At 47.9% G+C, this 21,065-nt stretch overlaps 1 protein-coding gene across 2 annotated transcripts in view; it reads right to left on the reverse strand.

Annotated features, from left to right (window-relative positions):
• The window catches only part of grm8a (glutamate receptor, metabotropic 8a), a 133,479-nt gene that overhangs the window by 53,007 nt on the left and 59,407 nt on the right, over nucleotides 1-21,065 (reverse strand). For both annotated transcript variants that reach the window (XM_077543990.1, XM_077543991.1), the window contains exon 3: nucleotides 19,796-20,012. In XM_077543990.1, the coding sequence (XP_077400116.1) occupies nucleotides 19,796-20,012 (217 nt within the window). The remainder of the gene's footprint in view (nucleotides 1-19,795; nucleotides 20,013-21,065) is intronic.

The following is a 21,065-nucleotide window of genomic DNA, read 5'->3' on the forward strand; positions in this document are numbered from 1 at the left end:
TCAAACGGACTGAGAAAAGAACGGATCGCTTCAGGAAGTGATGCGTTCAACCACCTTCACGGAAAACGGTTGCGAGCGACACATCAAAGTCCGGAACGACTTTGATGTGAGGAATGCGGCTTCTTGACAGAGCAAATGGTGGAAATTGCTCATTACAAGGTTGCCAGTTTCACTACCGATGGCTGCCAAGATTCCGAATTCCGCCATCAAATCTCATCAGATCCGGTTCAACATTTTTGGGCGAGTCTGCAAAAAGCCTCGGCGTGTCGACGTTTCCCACAACTCGATTCCAAACTTCATTTGATATTTGCCGACACTTTTGGTGCGTCGCATCAATTAGGGATGCCAACAAATCTCAGAGCGGCGGATCTCGCCGGATGACATTTTGCGTCTGGTCTTGTGGGATTGTTGTCTCGTCCCGTGTCTCGTCCCGTGTCTCGTCCCGTGTCTCGTCCCGTCTCTCGTCCCGTGTCTCGTCCCGTGTCTGACATCAACATTAGCAAGCACTCGGCACTGGATGCTAACAGAGGCTGACAACAGATTATTACGGATGAAGGGTGGGGGGGGCAAATCCTCAACGAAGCACCTGCTGTTGTGGTGTGTGAAACATCTGCATACGGCAACGTGGCCACCGAAACGCACTCGCATTCGGCGGCAGCTCGCGTTTTCGGAACAAAAGCGTGTTCTGAAAAGGCCCGGCAACGCGTACGCGCCTTGCAAAGAACACAAACACGCACGCAGGCATTTGTTGGTCGGTAATTACGGCCATGAAAGGACGGCACGAGCTGCAAATCAGGCCCGGCCAGGCAGACCCTCGTCGCGGTGGGCTTTAAACTGACAATGCGCGCGCGCGTGCTCATTAATGAGGACGCGCGCGCGACAACAACATTTCACGCAAAGAAAGACACAAAAACGCATGCTGCCAAAAGTCCTTCATTCACAAATACAATCAAGGCATTCTTTCATTCAATCTCTTGCGGGTCTCGGATCATTCGCTGGCTCTCCGACATGAGCCGAGACACGCACGCACGCACGCACGCACGCACGCACGCACGCACGCACGCACGCACGCACGCACATTTGCAACCTCCAAGCCAGTTACGAGGCTGCCGGGCGGCTGCTGGCAATTAAACGATTATTAACAAGCCGGGTCTGACAAGATGAAGCATGAATAGCGCGCATGTGCGTGCGTGTGCAAAGAGCCGACGTGGTGCGAGGGCGGGGGTCCAAATAAGCCACCTTGCATGCTTTTGCACTGCCGAGGCGCCGGGAATTTCCGATGACATTTTTACCAGGAAGCTTTCACTTCGACAACAAGCCAAGACAAAACTAGGATTTGCGATAATAAGTCTCAACATGACATCATCATCGTCATCACATTTACTCCGGCCTCGGGTTAACAAGCCATCATGGCTGACCTGTTTTCGGGGGTTTGGTCATGTGACGCGGGCAAGCTGAACCCTCAGCAACTGCAAGTGGCAAAATGGCTGCACCCCTGAAATGGATCCAATTTGCTGCTTAATTCACACCCAGCCAGCCATATGGACTGAAGCAACCCCCTTCGCTCCCGTCTGCTTGACTGGATTTTGTGTTCTAGAACATGGAACGAACCAAAAGAAAGATGAGTCGCTTTCATCCCAAAAAGTATATTTGTATCCGTTTCTGTTTTGCAGCAATTAGCATTAGCATATGGCTAAGTTTCATCATTATTCACAAATCTATGTAGAACTGTGGGAAAAATGCTTTTTTGCAACATGGCCGTGGTTGATCTCGTATACTCTGCTGCCACCTGCTGGCCGCTTTTTGTAATAACTAGCATTGCTTTAAGTGACCTGTTCAGGTCAGAGGCCAAATCAAAGCCTTCGGTCAAAGTGGATGCTCGGGGGTCGCGGCGTACGCGCTGACCCCGTCAGACATCCTGGCACTTCAATCAAGCCGACGACTCGGGACACTTGACTCGAGCGCTCCGAGGCGTTTTGGAGAAGGGGGCGGGGCTTGCTTACAGGAGCGGCGCAGCGGAATTAACAAAAGCAATGCGTGAGGCAAAAAAAGGCGGGGGGGGGGGGGGGGTTCCGGGTGTCGACGGTGCGAGGACAAGACGAGCAGGTGTGGCTATCGCCGCTCCATGTCTTTTTCATTCATTACTGCCATTTGCAGGCCGGCTCGCACCTGCGCTTGCCAGCGGGTTCCGGCGTGAGTCCTTCTGCTCTTCTGCAAGCATTTTAGGAGATTCCAGGCCAAGGTCGGAGAAGCCGCTTTGGACTGACGCAAGCGGGTTCTGGTCTCATCTCTTGGTTCTGTTGCCGTCGACTGCCGGGAGATCTCCCTTGACGCACTCACCTTACTCTCCTCTTTTCTTCTCTCCATTCTACTTCCCCCTTTTTTTTTAATCTCAACTTGTTACTCGTTACTGTACTTGAGTAGTTTTTTTTTTTTTTCAGTACTACTTTTTGCTTTTGTCATATTTTAACAAGAGTGTGTGTACTTTTTACTCAAAACAAGGTGTTTATTTCTTTGTCTGCATGAAAACGACTCAAATATTTGACCTGCAAGAAAAAGCAGCTTTCAATGTTTCAATCATATGATACGAGTTACTTTGATGAATAAACTAAATCCTTTGACCAGTTACTGCCTCCGCAAACTTTACTTTGGAACTTTTAGTATTTGTGGAGTTTTCGATATCGGATTGAAGTGAATCCAATTGAATCTAATGACTTTGATTTTGCAAACCAAAACTTCTCTCTTCATGAGAAATGAAGTTTTGGCGGGCGTAGATTTCTTTTCAGGTGCGAGCGCGCCTCGTCAAGGTCGGACAGCGTGAAAAGGTTTGAATGCGCCGAAAATCAATGCAATGACGCTAGCAAAAGTCTACACTGAAGGTTGAATTGAAACAAAAAGTCTCGTCAATCGCGTTCACGCCGTTTGATTCTAAGCCGGCATGTAAAAAGAAGGTCCAGCTGAACAGTTTCAACACGTTTTGTGGAATCATGAAAAAACTTCGTCTATATTCTAATGCTAACGGAAACAGATCGAGGCGACTCTTTCTTTTGGAGGCTCCCGTGTTTTTGTAGCAATAAAACACAATATTGTGTGGGCCTTGCAAAATGTGTGAAAATCCAGTCAAACCGCCGGGAGCAAAGGGGGTTGCTTCAGTGAAAATGGCTGCCAGTGAATGAGGTAGCAGGTAAGCTGTTTAGCTTCCACCTGCGATTGATGTCAGTTTTGCATTTCATTGCAAGTGGACAATTTGGTTTGGATTGCCAAAGTGTTGTGTTTGCGAGTGCAAATATACGGTATGTTGTGGCCAAGCATTATCGGCGAACTTGACCGTTGACTTCCTAATGACTTGACTCGATTAAAAAAAAAAAAAAGAAGAATGACTAGAAAGCTGTTTGGAGTCAAGTGTGTTGTGTTCCACCAAATTCCATTTGTATTTTCCTGGAAGGGCAACACGACTTCTTTGCTCCATTTATAGTCTAACAAGCACCTGTAATTGACTGCAGGGCTCGTCCGTCTGCGCTGATGGTAAACAGCGCGAGGGAGCGGGAGGGGCTTATGAGACTTCTGTTGGCGCCGTCCATCGCTCATCTTTGCTCCCGCGTTGTCGCTCAACCAACTTCCCGTTCTGCTTCGGGCTTTCCCGTCATTTCTCAATCTCAATTTGTTGCAGTTAAGACAAAACGCAGCGGCGCAAACTGCACGCCGCCGGACACCGAACGCGTACGAGCGTCCTCGGAACAGATCAGCCATCTTGTATGCCGGGGCTGCTTCTGTCATTAATAAGGCTGCGGGTGCGAGCCACGCATATATTTGTTGTCGGCGATGGCAACTTATGACAGCTCCTGTTGATGCTATTCATTAGCCCAGATGTGATGTTTAGCATGATGTGTTAGCGTTAAGCTAAGCTAGCTAACGAAGTCATTGTCTTAGTTCGATGTTTGGTTGGTCCCAGCCGGCCTCCTGTTGAGTTGGAGTGCTCGCTATAAAAACGCTTAGCAATGGTAGGGATAGACCGATTATTTGCCAGGCCGATTATTGGTGATGATGATGATGATTATTATTTGGCATTTTTCCGAATCTGAAAGTCCATAAAGCTGCGCGGTGAATGCTTGCGAACGTAGCAAAGTTGGGGTTTTCATCAGGATCTCACAGACACTTGTGACTTAGCGCAAAGACTTTTCAAACATCTTCAGAACATTTTTCACTGTCTGCAAAGATCTTTTGAAACCTTTTTCGAACCTTGACCAAAACCCCAAACGAGCTGCATTCGCATGCATTTGTCGCTCAGTGGAAATGTTCATTTATGGATTGATTTAGATTTCCACTGGATGAAAAAAGAAATGACGCTAACATTGGAAAGTAAAACAAAAAAATAAGAAATGATGTTGACATTTTGGAAAACTGTACACATCATTTTTTATTGAACTTAACACACACGCTGATGACCCTGAAAGCTCCCTGACATTTTTAAACAAAGCTAAATATGTTTAAAATTAAAAGGAGTTTTTTTTTTATTCTGATGCCAATCTTTTCCATTTTAGAGCAAATTAATATCGTTTTATTTATTAATTATTATTATATTTCCTCTTTCATTGCAAATGAATATGGACTTGAAATATCGGTTATCGCTCTCCCTGACTACTAATAATTGGTATCGGCATCGTCCTTGAAAAGAACATATTGGCCCATCGTTAATAAATGTTAACGTTGGAAGAGAAAAAAACCCGCTTGACCTGCGGGTGAGTTTTGTCAAAATGCAACAAATGGAATTCGAGCAAAGCGATGTGCTCGTGATATTTGTTCCGATCTGACGGTTGACTGGAAGATGACGACGTTTCAGAGTCTGCGAGTTCACAATTGACTCTCAAATGAACGGCACATTTGACAGTAATGCCATCAAATGGCTGCTTTTATGCTAATGCGTTGCTAGCCACACAACAAATCATACTTTCAAAATAAGCCGTATTAAATGTAGCTTCCACCGTTAAAAAAAGAATCCAATAAATAAATGGTGTCAGTCACAGTGATGGACTTGGAGAGGAAAAATGATCTTGCACTTTTACATCCCAAATCCGGGAGCGATGATCTCATTGTCCGGAGCGCACATTTGGACTCCACTACCAACCAAGCTGGTCCAAAAAGTCACAATTTAGTGACTTGACAGATTGTTGGCTTTTTTGTTTCCCACACGCACGCAGTAATGACTTCTAAGAGCTCAAAATGTGTCTGCTTGCAATCTATCCAACAATGCAAATGTCGAGTCGCTGCAGTAATATATACGAGTTGCATTGAAGAAAGAAAGGAAGAAGACAAAGTGGGAAAAGACAAAGTGGGAAAAGACAAAGTGGGAAAAGGCAAAGTGGGAAAAGGCAAAGTGGGAAAAGGCAAAGTGGGAAAAGCAAACTGGGAAAAGACAAAGTGGGAAAAGACAAAGTGGGAAAAGCAAACTGGGAAAAGACAAAGTGGGAAAAGACAAAGTGGGAAAAGCAAAGTGGGAAAAGACAAAGTGGGAAAAGCAAACTGGGAAAAGACAAAGTGGGAAAAGCAAACTGGGAAAAGACAAAGTGGGAAAAGACAAAGTGGGAAAAGACAAAGTGGGAAAAGCAAAGTGGGAAAAGACAAAGTGGGAAAAGACAAAGTGGGAAAATCAAAGTGGGAAAAGACCAAGTGGGAAAAGACAAAGTGGGAAAAGCAAACTGGGAAAAGACAAAGTGGGAAAAGACAAAGTGGGAAAAGCAAAGTGGGAAAAGACAAAGTGGGAAAAGCAAAGTGGGAAAAGACAAAGTGGGAAAAGCAAACTGGGAAAAGCAAAGTGGGAAAAGCCAAAGTGGGAAAAGACAAAGTGGGAAAAGCAAAGTGGGAAAAGACAAAGTGGGAAAAGCAAACTGGGAAAAGACAAAGTGGGAAAAGACAAAGTGGGAAAAGCAAAGTGGGAAAAGACAAAGTGGGAAAAGCAAACTGGGAAAAGACAAACTGGGAAAAGACAAAGTGGGAAAAGACAAAGTGGGAAAAGCAAACTGGGAAAAGACAAAGTGGGAAAAGACAAAGTGGGAAAAGCAAAGTGGGAAAAGACAAAGTGGGAAAAGACAAAGTGGGAAAAGCAAAGTGGGAAAAGACAAAGTGGGAAAAGCAAACTGGGAAAAGCAAAGTGGGAAAAAACAAAGTGGGAAAAGACAAAGTGGGAAAAGCAAACTGGGAAAAGACAAAGTGGGAAAAGACAAACTGGGAAAAGCAAAGTGGGAAAAGACAAAGTGGGAAAAGACAAAGTGGGAAAAGCAAACTGGGAAAAGACAAAGTGGGAAAAGACAAAGTGGGAAAAGCAAAGTGGGAAAAGCAAACTGGCCTTGCTCCTTGACTTCTTCTGTCGCTGCTTGAGCGAACGTATTCGCAGGCTAGCAAACAAACACACTGCGGGGAAGCAGAGCTTGGAGAAGACATATGGCGTTGGGACGGCTTGTGAAATCATCCGCACAAACAAACAAAAAGCCTTGGCGGGCTCTCGCGGCATCGAAGTGGCGTGGGAATCGGTGGCTGGACGCAACAATCGGAAATTGCCAGCAAGCAGGTGGAACTGAGCGAAGCAGCGGATTCCGGATTCCCGCAGAGCCATTCGGTGGCGAACAAGAGGCTTAAGGCCATTCTACATCATCATCATCATCATCATCATCATCATCATCATCATCATCATCATCATCATCATCATCATCATCATCATCATCCTCACGCTGCCGGGTCGACGGTGTGCACTTTGGCACATGCGAGTGTTGACGTAAGAATTTGCAAATACCGGAACAGGCACAAAGTGCAGCCAGAGGAAGCAAACAAGCAAACATGGCGTGTCCCCATTGAGAATGCTGCGGGTTTGTATTCCACTTGCACTGCCGGGACTCTAATATATTGTACCGTATGAGTATCCGGCTCCTAATTGGACTTCTGCTCAAGACCGAAAAGCAAAGGTCAGGAATGGTTTTGTAAACAAGCGCAGGACATTGCAGAGGGTCCGAGAAAAAATCCACACAATGGAATGCGCTCGCTGACAATTGAAAAAAGGATGGCAACTTTGACAGCTTCTCCTGGGAGGTCAAAGGTCGGCTTCTTGGCCATCCGTCGGGCTCACACCAACGGCGTGTGCTGCCGATGGCCACGATTGCTGATTCTACAATTGTTTCTATTGTTATGCCCACTATTTGACTGGATTGTGTATTTTGGGGCATTTTATAACTCAGCACTTTCATTTGATGACACGACACGATGCATTTTTGTACTTTGTTTTTTTATCTTGCTTGTATGTAGTTTTCACTTTTCTTTTTCTTGTGTTTGAATTTCTGTTGCTAAAAGTTGACACACTGTTACACTCATTCTATTTGTTATTCACTCACTCTGTTGTGTTTTGCATTGTTCATTAGCATGAAGCTAAAAGGACTTTCCTGCGGCAAAGCCATCTCAATGTTTTGAATACCAAAGATGTCTGTCCTTGTTTGAAGTTTGAAGTAAAGTCAACTTTAGGTCTCGCGCTCATAATGTCATAATGTGCCTGTTACTGATTTGAGCTCGGCCGTTGTGTGGCCTGCTTTCCTATGCCTTCCTGTGCCTTCCTGTGCCTTCCTGTGCCTTCCTGTGCCTTCCTGTCCTTTCCTGTGCCTTCCTGTGCCTCCCTGACCTTTCCTGTGCCTTCCTGTCCTTTCCTGACCTTTCCTGTGCCTTCCTGTGCCTTCCTGACCTTTTCCTGTGCCTTCCTGTCCTTTCCTGACCTTTCCTGTGCCTTCCTGACCTTTCCTGTGCCTTCCTGTCCTTTCCTGTCCTTTCCTGACCTTTCCTGTGCCTTCCTGTCCTTTCCTGTGCCTTCCTGTGCCTTCCTGTCCTTTCCTGTGCCTTCCTGTGCCTTCCTGTGCCTTCCTGTGCCTTCCTGTCCTTTCCTGACCTTTCCTGTGCCTTCCTGACCTTTCCTGTGCCTTCCTGTGCCTTCCTGTCCTTTCCTGACCTTTCCTGTGCCTTCCTGACCTTTCCTGTGCCTTCCTGTCCTTTCCTGACCTTTCCTGTGCCTTCCTGACCTTTCCTGTGCCTTCCTGTGCCTTCCTGTCCTTTCCTGTGCCTTCCTGTCCTTTCCTGACCTTTCCTGTGCCTTCCTGTGCCTTCCTGTGCTTTCCTGTCCTTTCCTGTCCTTTCCTGTGCCCTCCTGTTCCTTCCTATCTAGCGGCACTCTGGCACACTTTTCTGGTGTGCCTGACGCCATCTTGGGGACTTTGGAACACATTCAACTCATCTCAACACTGTGTCGAGAATGGACACGCCCACCGAGTTGCCCGGCGTTCTCTTCCATTCCGTCACATTCATGTTTTTCATCTGCATCCGATTCAAGCTCGAGCAAGAAGTCGGCCGATGGATTCATTTGTCGCCCCAAAGCTTGAGAACGGGATGACTCGCTCCCAAGTTGATTTGACGTCAAAACACGGCGGTGGCTGGAGGAGGAAAACGGCAAGCGTTTTTTTCTCTCTTTGAAATATGAATGTAGAAAATAAGCCAAAGAAAGAGCTGATATACGACAGCAGATGCGTGCGTTTTCCAAACACAAAAGTATGAAAGTTTCTACTTTTGCTGCTTGAGCAAAAGACGACACATTCCAGCCTTGCAGAGTTTTCGTCTCACTCGCTTGTGAGCAAAGACAAGTCAAACTGAGCCTGACGTTTGCTAGCACAATATAGAAATATAAAGAAGAAGAAGCCTAGAGAAGTCAGATGAGTGAAAGATTTTAAGACAACTTGCAAAAGTTCTTGATGTGAAAGAAACTCACACTTGACGGATTCAATTTGTCGGCCTCGACGCGATCCCGCAAATGCGAGATGCTAAAAGTCAATCAAAAGCTGCCAATCAGATAGACTTCTTCTTTGTTGGTATCGTTCCACGGGAAATAACCCAGTGACAAAAGCAAGTATGGACTCGTCATGCAATCTGCGCTTCTTTTTCCACAACTTGAATTGGGACTCCAAAAACGAGATGGAAGCGCTTTGCTACGAAACGCATTTGAAAGCGTTCAAGCGGCAGATTCCGCAGCTCATCCAGAAGTGGATCTTCCGTTAGTGCTCCTGCTGACTGGTAAACATGAAGGATGTCTGGGACGCCGTCATTATGTTCCTAATTTTCCGCAGTTAAATGTTCCGATCCGACGTGCGACCGTTCCCGCCTTTTCCATTTCTTCTGCTGCTCATTCTCACATTGCAAGCATTCACATTTTGCACGACACACAAACAAAAAAGGGCTTGAATATATCATGAACTCCTTCACTCGCAGCCATTTTCACTGAAGCAGCCCCCTTCGCTCCCAGCTGTTTTTCTGGATTTTGCAAGGCCCACAGAATATTCTATTGACATGAAAACCTGGAACCCTCCAAAAGAAAAAGTAGAGTCTCTTCTTTCATCAAGAAAAAAAAGTATATTTGTATCGGTTTCTGTTTTGAGCTAAGTTCCATCATTACTCGCAAAGCTGTTGAAAACATTGGCAAAAAGAACTTGTTGCCACATTTGCAACCCTAAGCCCTCTGCTGCCACCTGCTGTCCATGTTTGTAATAACTGCCATTGCTTTAAGCGACCTCGTCATGTCAGAGGCTGCATCAAAGCCAAAACAACATATAAATACGTTTTTGGGAACATGGCAATATTTAAAATCGAACGTTTTTGGGAGCAAATGAGATGGCAATAAACGTTCAGTACGCGTCTCCCATTAGCGCTAATGAGTGGCATTCATCAATAAATGCAATACGACGTACAGCTTCATCCCAAACCGCATAGATAAAAACAAACGGATAAAAGTAGTGCTCTTGGCAGTAAAAATTCCAGAAGCAAGTGAGGGTGAGACAAACAAGAAAAGTGCAGCGTGAGACAAAAGCCATCTATTTTTCTCTTTCATTACAAGTTCTCTGCATGCTGCAATGCTGGAAGAACAGCCGCGGGCGTGTCCACCAGAGCGCCATCGACCACCGCGCGTTGGCACGCACGCACGCACGCACGCACACACCGCAATAAACGGCCAAACACTGCTTGCGGAGAATTTTCTCAGCGCTCGTTGTGCTGCGTCTTTCCTTGTATTTTCTACCTCATGAATTTGGAATACGAGCGGGCCTGCAGCGGATCCGGACCGCCGGGCCCGTCCTCTTTTTTTCCAGCCTTATCTTGTTTTCCTCTAATGACGTTAAAGCGGACAAATGAGCCAAATGAGTCGGGACCCGAGACGCTGCTCTGAGCGGTCAAGCCACGTATTGCAAATCCATCTTTGATGCTCGATGGCGTCCAAAGCGTTGCTTGGTTTGGGGGTCCGGCGTCTCTGGCGCCATCCGGCCGCAAGCGTGGGTGGCAAAGGGAGAAGAAAGTCGCTCGCGGGCACAAGTCCATCGACTGGCCAAAACTTTCTTCTTTCTTCTTCTGCACCCTCCGCCTGTGTTGCCACGGCAACACAGCAGCCCGATCGCAATGCATTATTTGTGGTTGCAGCAGGTGAAAAAGCAATCCATGCGTAATGTGCCGCTTTTTCCTGTTTAACGGCCGCATTTTATTGAGTGCTCGTCTCACTTTGGTGGCCCGCCTGGCAAAGATGGCCGCTGGCAGCCTGCATTTAGTCTCCATTTGTGAGCTGAAGAAACTTTGACGCCAGTCAAGTTATGGAAAACGCCGCCGAGGTCCGGACTGAGAATGAGATGATGCGTTTGTCCCAAAAATAATAAAATGGCGATCCAGACGAGACAATGTGAGATTAATGAAGCTGCAAACGGAATGGGGGGGGGGGGGGGGAACAGCATAAAGAGAAGGGGGGGGTAAATGTAAATGACAATTTCTCCTCTCCTCATTCGCCGTGGAAAGAAAAATGGCTGCGAAGCAAACTTTCAAATCAGTGAGTTTTGCGTGAATAAATGACAGCGTCTGCCAAAGTTTGGGGAGAAGAAGCGGCGGAACGTTCCGTGTGGCGGCCGTCATTTGTCAGGTTGAATTGCAGAGCGGCATAATTGGGTCTTTGGCGCTGCCGCTACTGCGAACATTCATTTCCATGTAAATACGAGGGCAGCCAATGGGAGGGAAGAGCCCAACTTTGATGGTTGACACCGTTTTCTTTCCACATAACGAGAACGGATGCAGAATAAACAAATTCATTTTGTGAGGCTCTTTCAATTTGATTGGACGCTTTAGGCACCGCAAACTAGATCGAGTTCGATCCAAACGGTCAACGGCTTGACCTCACTGCATTTAAAGCCAACTATTGTGCTGTAAGCAGGGTTCGGGAATCCAGGTCCACAAAGTAAAAACCCTCAAGCAATTTGGCTTTAGCCCCTTGTGCTAGCTAGCCAGCTCCCCGGCTAGCTTCCCGGGTGCTGGTTTACCTGGTTTAAGATCTCTTTGACTGCCAAAAACGTTTAGTAAAATCCTACGGAGGAGTGCCAAAGACGTTAAAAGACGTTTGTTTCAAAACAGAGCATTTGGGTGAAACTAACCATTTTCTATTGTTGATTACTGAAAAACGGAATAAGGTAGAAACAAACTTTTTTTTCTGATGAAAGATGAGAGTCCAATCTTTCATTTGGTAGTATGTGTGTTTCCATAGTCCAAACACAAAAGTTTCTGTGGACCTTGAAAGATCAGTCAAAATGCTTAAATCGGCTGGCACCCACGACGTCCCGTTTCTGAAAACGTCTGGCAGTCAAAGAGCTAGGGAGCTCGCTAGCTAGCACAAGGGGCTAAAGCTAATCTGTGGCAGGGCTTGTACTTTCTGGACCTGGATTTGACACCTCTGGTTCTGTCCAACAGATAAAAGAATGTCTTCTTAATTTCAGAACTTTTCCCTCAGTGACGACTTTGAGAACCGATTGACGGCGGGGAAACGAGGACGGAGAGGACGGAGCAGACAAACGAGACGGATGGAGAGAATCGATCCATCGCCGTACATCGCTTGCGTTCCGGCTTCCCGACACGCCGTGTTGCCAACGTGACAACGCAACGGCGGCGCCGACAGAGTTGTAATTCTGGCCCAGTCACTCCTGCTAATCAGACTCTTGCCAGCTCGCCATCCATCAGCCGCGCCGATCGGTGGACGAGTGCGTGTTTGTAATCTTAGGGGGGAAGAAGATATGAGCTTGTGTCTGTGGGAATGCGCACGTGTGGGAATGTGCACGTGTGGGAACGTGCACGTGTGGGAATGTGCACGTGTGATTTATTAGCAGCAAGGCTGAGCGCTACAAATGGAGTGTCGCACCATTTCATTGTATAAAAAAAAAGAGCAGTGGTAGCCATGCAAAAGGAAACAAGGAAGAAATCCGTTAAGATCGGGTCCATGACGGCTCGGATCCGTTTGTTGTGGAGGACCTCGAGCCCACAAAAACACAAAAATCAAGGGGACTTTTCCCCGAGCCGAGCCTGTTTGCGGTTGGCTAACGAAACCTTCCTGCCGTAGTAACCAAAGACCAGCGAGCAATAAATCAATTCAGGGAATGAATGTTGGCCGTCAAATCTGAGCCAGCTGATTGAAATCAGCCGTTTGGGCTGGATGGGATCAAATGAACAGAAGTGCTTGGGTCATAATGAGCACCTTTTAATGTCCCGCGGAGAGCAACGCGATCCACAAAGGCCCGTTAACTCCTAATGGATATTGTGGGTTTGGCCCCATTTGGGAGACGGCGACCAGAAGCCGACATCACCTCCAGCCAATGGAATTGTCCGTGTTAATGACCTCGGGACCCTCCTTTGGATTCCACTGAATCGCACGAGGGCTGCTTCAACGGGCTGAGCGGCGCTCGGAGCCGCAGATGAGGAAAGAAAAGAAATTTTGCCAGAAAGACGAGCCGTGTCAAGGACGAGCAAAAGCTGCGCCGATGGCGCCGCCTTCTTCACACCAGCGTTCACCTTGAGACGAATAGCAAAGGCGGCCTTCATTAATCGGTCACGCACGGACGGCTTGATGCTTGTACGACACCCACTCGCTCGCCCCAAACCCCTGGACGCACATCTGTGCGTGGGACTCAGCATGTGCGCTGTTGAGAAGTCCAACATTTCTAATGAGTCCATTGAAGGACATCAAGCATGGACTTAAAGTGACCCGAGGGACAACGTTGCGTCAAAGAGCATCCTTGAGAAGCAAACGTGCGCTGATCGTTGGTTTCGTGAAAGCACAACGACGTACACAATCAAGCATCATTAGCAGCAACGGGGATGAAACCCAAAAGATGGTTCATCTGATGTGAAATGAACACAGTGTGCTTTTGCTATCTGATATCCAATCATTAGGGGTTGAACTGGAAAATCATTTTGGGATTGAAAAGATGTAAGGTTGAGATTAAGATTCACTCATTGTCACGCCTAAGTGGGCTGGAATTCATTCTCCGCATTTGAGCCCTGAGGGGGCGGTGAGCAGCAGCAGCAGCAGCGAATCATTTGGTGATCGAACTTTTATTGGAGAGCGAAATCTCAGAAGGAAAGAAGAGAGAACAAGATTGGGAAATAGACGCGGGTGCAAAGAGCCACCTTTTAGCAGACGGTGCGCAGGTGTCTTTCTCGAGCATCCAGTTCAAAAGATATTTGCAGACAGGACAGACAAACTACTTCACAGACCTTCAGGGTAAGGTGACATCCAGGCTCGGCCCATTAGTCGCATTGGGGGGGAAACATCCCATGCAGTGACAAGGAGCTTGTCCTTGGGGTCTTTCAATTACAAAAAAAAAAAAAAACGGTTTTGATCTGAAATATCTGTGCAAAAACGTGACATGAATCAAAACGCCGCTTGGGTCAAGATCTGCCTAGACCAGGCTTCACCAATTTCGGTCCTCGAGGTCCGGAGTCCTGCAGCTTTTAGATGTTTCCGCCTACCAATACTCCTGATACTGAAGATCAAGATCCTTATCAGGCATGCTGACGATATGAATCAGGTGTGCTAATGGGCGGAAATATCTCAAAGCTGCAGGACTCCGGACCTCGAGGACCGAAATTGGTGACCCCCGCCCTAGACTAAAACGTACACTGAGAGTGAAGGAAAAGACGTAATCATGATGAGGACTTCGGACTTTGTGAAGGGAAGCACGAGACCAAACGGCAAATTAAAGAGGAGAGGCGCTGTGAAAAAGGCAGATTAGCTCGGAGCCCGACAACTAATGAAATGAATCTGGACATAAATGATTAATTATGTTCTCATTTTCTTGCCTTGGTCGTCGACTGTCGGGATTCACAGCGCCACCGGTGTCAGCTTTCTTGCGGCCAAAAGTTGCCGCTTGTCTATGTGGGTCACGCGTGGATGCTGCTGCAAGGCCAGAGTACGTCACGCCTTGCCATAAAAGCATTGCCCTTATTTTGAGCACGTTAGCGTTCCGTATGTTCGACACTGCGCCGTGTGGCCAAGCTAGAGCGGGCGCGCACATCCATTTCCACAGCGGGGGGGTTCGCAGCTCCGAAGGGGGCGCCCCCTTCCCGCCGCAACACCTGCATCATCAGCGGAGCAATAAAATCAGGCGGCATCGCAGCGGAAAAGCGCCGCTTGGCCGTGGATTTAAAGTGACTGGCCTTTCCCCGCCGGAGATAAGCGCTGCGGTTCCGTTCAACAAATCCCACCGCATATCACAGACGGGAAGTGAATTATCGGCGCTTTCAAGTGCGAGGTGACATGATGTCGAGAGGCGAGCGACCGCTGATGCAACGGGACACAAAACCACCGACGCCTCCTCGGATACCAGGAAACAAGGTGCGTTTTTCATCGATTCACGCGGCCTTTTAATCGAGTTGGAGAAGAAAGTGAAGCAAAAGCGGCTCATCTGCGGCGTTGACAGAAGGTTGGCTGCATTGGAGGAAAGCCGACCCAAGAGCCGCCAGAGAGCTCAGACCTCCGCCAAGGCTGGCATATTTGTCAAATGTCAACTCAATCAAAAGCTAAAAGCAGGTCAAGTTTTGGTCCTGATCCAGAATGGCTTCCTCCACAAGAAACTGTAATATCGCTACCATGTGTGTCATCAACGGCGGCGTATTCGGGCCACGTATGAAAAGATTTGTTTTTCGAGGGCGGGGGCAATATTCCAGGGGGCAAACTTGCGAGAAAAAAGAACTCGTAAAAATTTGCGGCCTTATAAAGTGACAGATTTGCAAACTCTTACGAGAAATACACGCAGCGTCCTTGCATGTTTGTGCCAATACTTTTTGGTGGACTTTTCAAATAAGGAAAATTTAGCAGAGATGAATCATATCATGTTAAGCATTGGCACTTTGAAGCGTCGGGTACCGTCAGCGACAAAGACGCTTTGCTTGGCCAAAGTCCGCACCATCAAGCATTGAAGCATTTACTTGTACATTTATGTTTCCAAAATTATTATTTATGCATTTATACATTTTTTTCTACAGGTTTCTAAGTTAATGTGTCGAATCTGCTGCTCTCCATCATTCGCTTGTATTGACCTAAAGTATGCTCGCTTCTGATTGGTTCGTGTTAGTCAGCTGACAGGGGATCAGGAAGTGTTGTCTCCATCCTGCCTTTTCATTTTCTAAACATTGTCCCACCAACCACCAACGAATCCCCGCATTCGACGATGGCTACGCTTCGCGGATTTCTCCTGAGAGTTTTTTTCTCGCTAATTTGCCACTTTATAAAGTCGCAAATTTTCAACCGTTTTTTCACCCTAATACGCCGTCGTAGTATTTTGGATCAGATCAGGATAAAACATTTTAGGAACACGCTTCTGCGATTTCGATTCGAACCGTTTTTCATCCTACTCGTGCAAAATTCACGTCGATATATTGAAAACGCGAGCAGTAGACAAAGTAGCACAACTAGCTACAAAAGAATCAAGGCACGACTATTACTTTGGAGGCAACGACAAAAACAAGCAAGATGATTCCACATGCAACAACGATGGGCAAACATCTGCTCCAACATGAGAATCCAGGAAGCTCCAACATCAAGTAAAAGCTATTTTTACTTTGCGCCTCCAGCAGTCATTTTTAAACACAACATTTTTTTGCTGACTGTCATGTGGACTGAAAAATTAGCTGCGGCAAACTTTTTCTCAGCGGCTCCTCCAGGGAGTCGAGCACGGCGGCGACACAGAAGTAGGACATATCCCGCTTGAAATGGCGCTCTGCTGCAGCATCCTGCAGATCGTCGTGACGACCGCGTCGTTGCCGCCGCCGCTCGCGCTCGGTCCCAAACATCGACAGCGCGCTTACGACATTAGCATGCAAACACGCTCACGGAGGAGAGTAAACAATGGCGCGCCAATTAAAATGGCTGCTCGCCATTAGCATGCCGAGAGCCTCGCAGGGCCGAAATCATTGCGCTACAATCACAAAATAATCACCAAGAAATCCCCTGCGGTTCCGCGTGCATAGAAAAAAAAGATGTCTGCCCTTTTTATCTATCGTGTTAGTGTAATGTTGTGGGTTCGTCTTCACAGTCAAGGGGTGCCGTGCATCGGGGTTATTATGCTTTGCATTTGAAGGGTAACAAGACTTTAAAACGATGGCATTTTGGGATTACTTGCGTCAAAAAGTATTACGTTCGACGAAAACAACAGTTTGGGATTGATTTCAAAGGGAGGTCCAGAATCGACCATTCTTATATCGCATAGGAATGTGTTTCCACAAGAGCAAAACCCTCCGTCAATTCTAAACAGGGAAGCTCAGACGTTCCTCTCCCCAGCCACTTCATCTAGCTTCTCGAGCGGGATCCCAAGGTGTTGCTAGGCCAAGCGGGAGAATCGCTCCAGCGTGTTCTCATGTCCCGCCTCTCGGGGGCGGCGCATGCTGCAAACACCTGACAAGGCGTCCTAAACAGATGCCTGAGCCACCTCGTCTGCCTCCTCTTGATGTACTGTGAGCATGAAAGCGCTTCTCACCCCACTTCTTCTGTGGCGGAAGTCATTTCAGTGGCTCGTTTCAACAATCTTGTTCTTTCAGTCATAAGTGAGGTTGATAGCGTAAATGGGACAAAATTTGGCTCCGCCCCTTCTTGGACATGGCAGACCAATGTTGAGTCCGCATCACTGCAGACGCTTCACCTGACTCCGGTTGATCTCCCGCTCTGTCTTTCCCCTCACTCATCACAAGACCCCGAGAAACTTGAACTCTTGGGCCAGGATCTCATTCTTGACCCGGAGAGGTCACAACACCATTTTCTCCCCGAGGACCTTCGCCATCCCAAACCGATGTTTTGGATCTTTTTGTTCAATTGAAGGTTCCGGGCAGCACTGTGACCGAGTGGTCTGCCTCGCAGTTCTGTTTGTTTGGGGTTCGATTCTCGGGTTCGGACTTCCAGAGTGGAAGTTGCCTGTTCTTTCTCATCTTTCTCATGCTACATTCACACCAAAATTGGGGAAGACGTTTGGGGCGGCGCCATCGCATTGTAGTCAATGTAGTTTGCGCTGAACGTTGCGATAGGACGCGGTGCGGCGAGGTGAAAATCCGTACATTCGCGGCGAAAACCTAAAAAACTATTGGCGGCAAATTGAACTTTTTTTTTACTTTCTTCGCGCCTCGTGGCAGCCTATCAACTTTGAGTAGCAGTTCAGGATGAACTTTAACCTCTCGCCACAAGTTAGCTGAGCCACCGCATGAGAGCCACAAATTGCATGGATTTGCAGTCCTGCCAAATGTTTAACCTGGATCTGATCTGGATTGAAACCAGGCTCAGCAATCTAGCTTCCGCAAATTGCTTTATTACGAGGAGAACGTTCTTCGTGAATCAGGCTTTTATTAGCGGCCGAGTTTTTACTCCATAAGCGACATTTCCTCTCGTTGTGTTCACGTGTGGAGTGTAAACAAGCGACTGACTGCTGTCACAGCACGTCACGCACGCGCACACGCACGCACACGCACGTACTCTCTCGGAGGGCAGAAGAGCAACTATCTGCTGACTCCTCTAACACACACACACACACACACTGATGTGACACGGCGGTAAACATGGATGTGCTGACTGCTGCAGCTCGCAGGCCCGCGGCGAGCCGACATGCGCACGGAGAGGAGTCGGAAATGCACACAGCTGTGAAGAGCGAGAGAGCGAGCGAGAGGGCGAGAGAGAGGGCGAGAGAGAGGGCGAGAGAGAGGGCGAGCGAGAGGGCGAGACAGCCTTCTCGTCAGTCAGCTAATATTTGCCCAAAGTGATGTTTTCCAATAAGACAAGGAAACCGGGCCCATTTCGGATCCGCCAATATCACTTGGCGCATTTGACGAGCTGATGCGAGGCGACGTGACGCTCCACAGGGACGTCACACGTGAAAAAAAAACAGGCTGGCGACTCCACTCTTCCCTTTTAAGGTGTCGCTGTCGCTTCCTCTCATGCAATTTGCTTCCTCTCATGCATTTGCTTCCTCTCTCCCCTTCGACACTCGCTGGCTTCTTGTGGGAGTCGATTAACTCTTAACACGGCACACTTGATTGTATCCATTCACTGCTTTGAAATCGATGCGTGATCAAACGTGATACAGCTGAACACACTGACATGGGGGGGCAGGAGGGGGGGGGGGGGCTCTTGGATAAGTGATGGGAATGGCCTGGATTGCATTTGTTTACATGCGCGTCTATTTTAGGTTGTGAGGCTTCCGGATGAAAAGAGAAATTCCACACCAACACGGCGTTCATCTTGACGACTCACCTTTCGGGATCGCTGCACGTAAAGCAACATTCCGCATCAGCTTCGTGCACATTTTGGAAGCGCTGCCGCGGTTATGCAGCAAAACAGTCCTTCAACACCTTGTAAAGTCAATTCAGAGATTTGTTCCTGATGGCATCAGCAGGTTTGTAGATGAAGATTGACAACGACTGGATGGAGTCTCAATCCGTTGTGGACTTTCGGTGTTTGTCATTTTTATGAGAGTTGCTAAAACGGCGCCGCGTGACGCACTTTGGAGTCTGGCAGGCGCCGGCCCTGCTCCGCCAAAAAAATGATGGTCCGCTGACATGAGAGCGCCACATTGTCAGCCCTGAGTGCATGCATGAGGACGATCCGCTTTATGTCAACAATGACTTTGACTTGAAACTTGAATCATCAAGAATGCATCCCGTGTGATCCTTAAAGCTACAGCGTCCAACAATTCTCGTGTTCGATTTCGATGGCATGTCGGTCAAAGCAGTTTGCAACGTTGTGTTTTTTTGTGACAACCTGGCCAACCAAGCCACACCCACTTTCTTGAACGAAGGAAAGTTGGTCTGAAAACTCAACTACTGAAAGCTAGCGGCTCAAAACAAACCAATCAAATTGGTCTTCTTGACTTTCATATTCTTTGTGAGCAACGTCACTCTTCTTTTAACATTCCAAAGGTCACGCGGGAAAGACGATAGTTTGTTTCATTCAGGATTACATTTGAAACAACCAGAAACTCATCAAGCAATTGACGGCCTTCGACGCCTTTGTTTCAAAACAAGCCATGTTGGCGTCTTGCTTTGCATCCGCTTCAAGCGCAAATGTCGGATATCAAAACACTGATGACAGCACGAAGCTTTTACCGCAACGATGACATCATCCGTTCACGCGTGGAGGAGCCATGTTGAACGTACGGCGTATGTACGCCCACCGCTACCGCTCAACATACGAAGATCGATTTCATACGTCCTGCTTTCGTGACGTCACGTCTCCTCTTGGTTGATTGGCTCTTTTCACTGTGTTTGCCCCGCCTCCGCAATGCGCTCGATGCAGACGGCGAAACGACTCAACCAGCAGATGAGCAGATTTCAATAAAGCTGATTTTCTTGTTCAATCTGAACCATTACATGGTGTCGCTTATCGATTCTTTTTTTTTCGTGACTTCGCGCCAACGTCCGCCAACCGCAAATGGCCTTGACTTACCGGTTTCTCGTGAGATCTGGACGAAGGCCTCCACGCCGCTCTCGCCGTAGTTGCCCTCCGAGGCCAGCGTGGACACGTAGTTCCACTCCATGGCCGTCACGATGTCCATCATGGCCTGAGCCTGGTACGAGTCCGGCGGCACCACGCGGGAGAAGAAGTCGTAGCGGGTGTTGTCGCTCAGCTCGGGGGCGGTGGAGGCGTAGCTGATCTGAGGGATCTGGAGGGACGGCAAAGAGAGGCGGAGAAACGAGGTCAGGGCCATTTTCAGAGGCATCCTGACGGGGGGGCCGGCTTTACAAGGGGGGGGGGGGGGGATTAATTGGAGGCGGGTGGGAAGACGATACAACTTTGTTTCTCTTTCTATCACTGGGAGGAAGGATGGAACCAAAAACAAAGGGGTCGCACAAGACCGCAACTTGGAGAGAGAGATGACTGAATCTCTCTCTCTCTCTCTCTCTCACACACATATGTGAGAGGTAGCGTTAAAGGTTGTTTAAAGCGTTAGACGGCTGACAGGCAGATTGATTTTACCGCTGATGGAAGAAGACATCAAGGGGTGTGCTGGCCGTCACGCACACACACAAAATAGCGTCTCATTAGCATTCATTGCAAAGTAAGAGTTCAGCGGCAGTTTAAGGCAAACGTACATTTGGGTGTCAGCTGTCCGTCACACACGCCTGAAAAGGTTGCCAAGTGCTGAGCGCAGCCCGACTGGGACGAGGATGACATTAAGCAATTGAAGAAAGTCGTGCCTGCAACATTTGGAAATTGCCGTTGCTCAACGTCTCGATTCCGTTAGCGTCACATGTGAAGCGCCGCCCGCCACTTTGCAAATGCACCTTGGCATTTTTCAAAGGTCGTCGATCGCTCGTGCGACGCCTTCCTCTTTGCTGGCGGCGGGGACTTTTACTGGGGACGTGAACGCAACACGTGTTACGTCCGCCGCAAACAACATCGACGATATCCGTGTACGGGCGATGTTGACGATGCATAATTCATCAGGGCCAGATGGCAAATAACCGAAAACAATCGGCGAAACAATGCCTGCGCGTTCGCGTATGTTAATGAGCATCTCGTCGCTTTCGTTTGTCCTCTCGTACCCGGTGCAAAGAGACGCATATCCATTTCAAAGAGGAAATCAACGCCACATTTCTCTGTTTACAAGAGCGGCGGAAATGCGACCCGGTGACCTGCGCAAACTCTCCACTTTCATCTTTTGTTATTTTCGCTTTTCCTATGCAAATGTGCTTTATTTCTCTGTGCTTAACCA

This window comes from Vanacampus margaritifer, chromosome 15 (assembly GCF_051991255.1).
Source record: "Vanacampus margaritifer isolate UIUO_Vmar chromosome 15, RoL_Vmar_1.0, whole genome shotgun sequence".
Lineage (NCBI taxonomy): Eukaryota > Metazoa > Chordata > Actinopteri > Syngnathiformes > Syngnathidae > Vanacampus > Vanacampus margaritifer.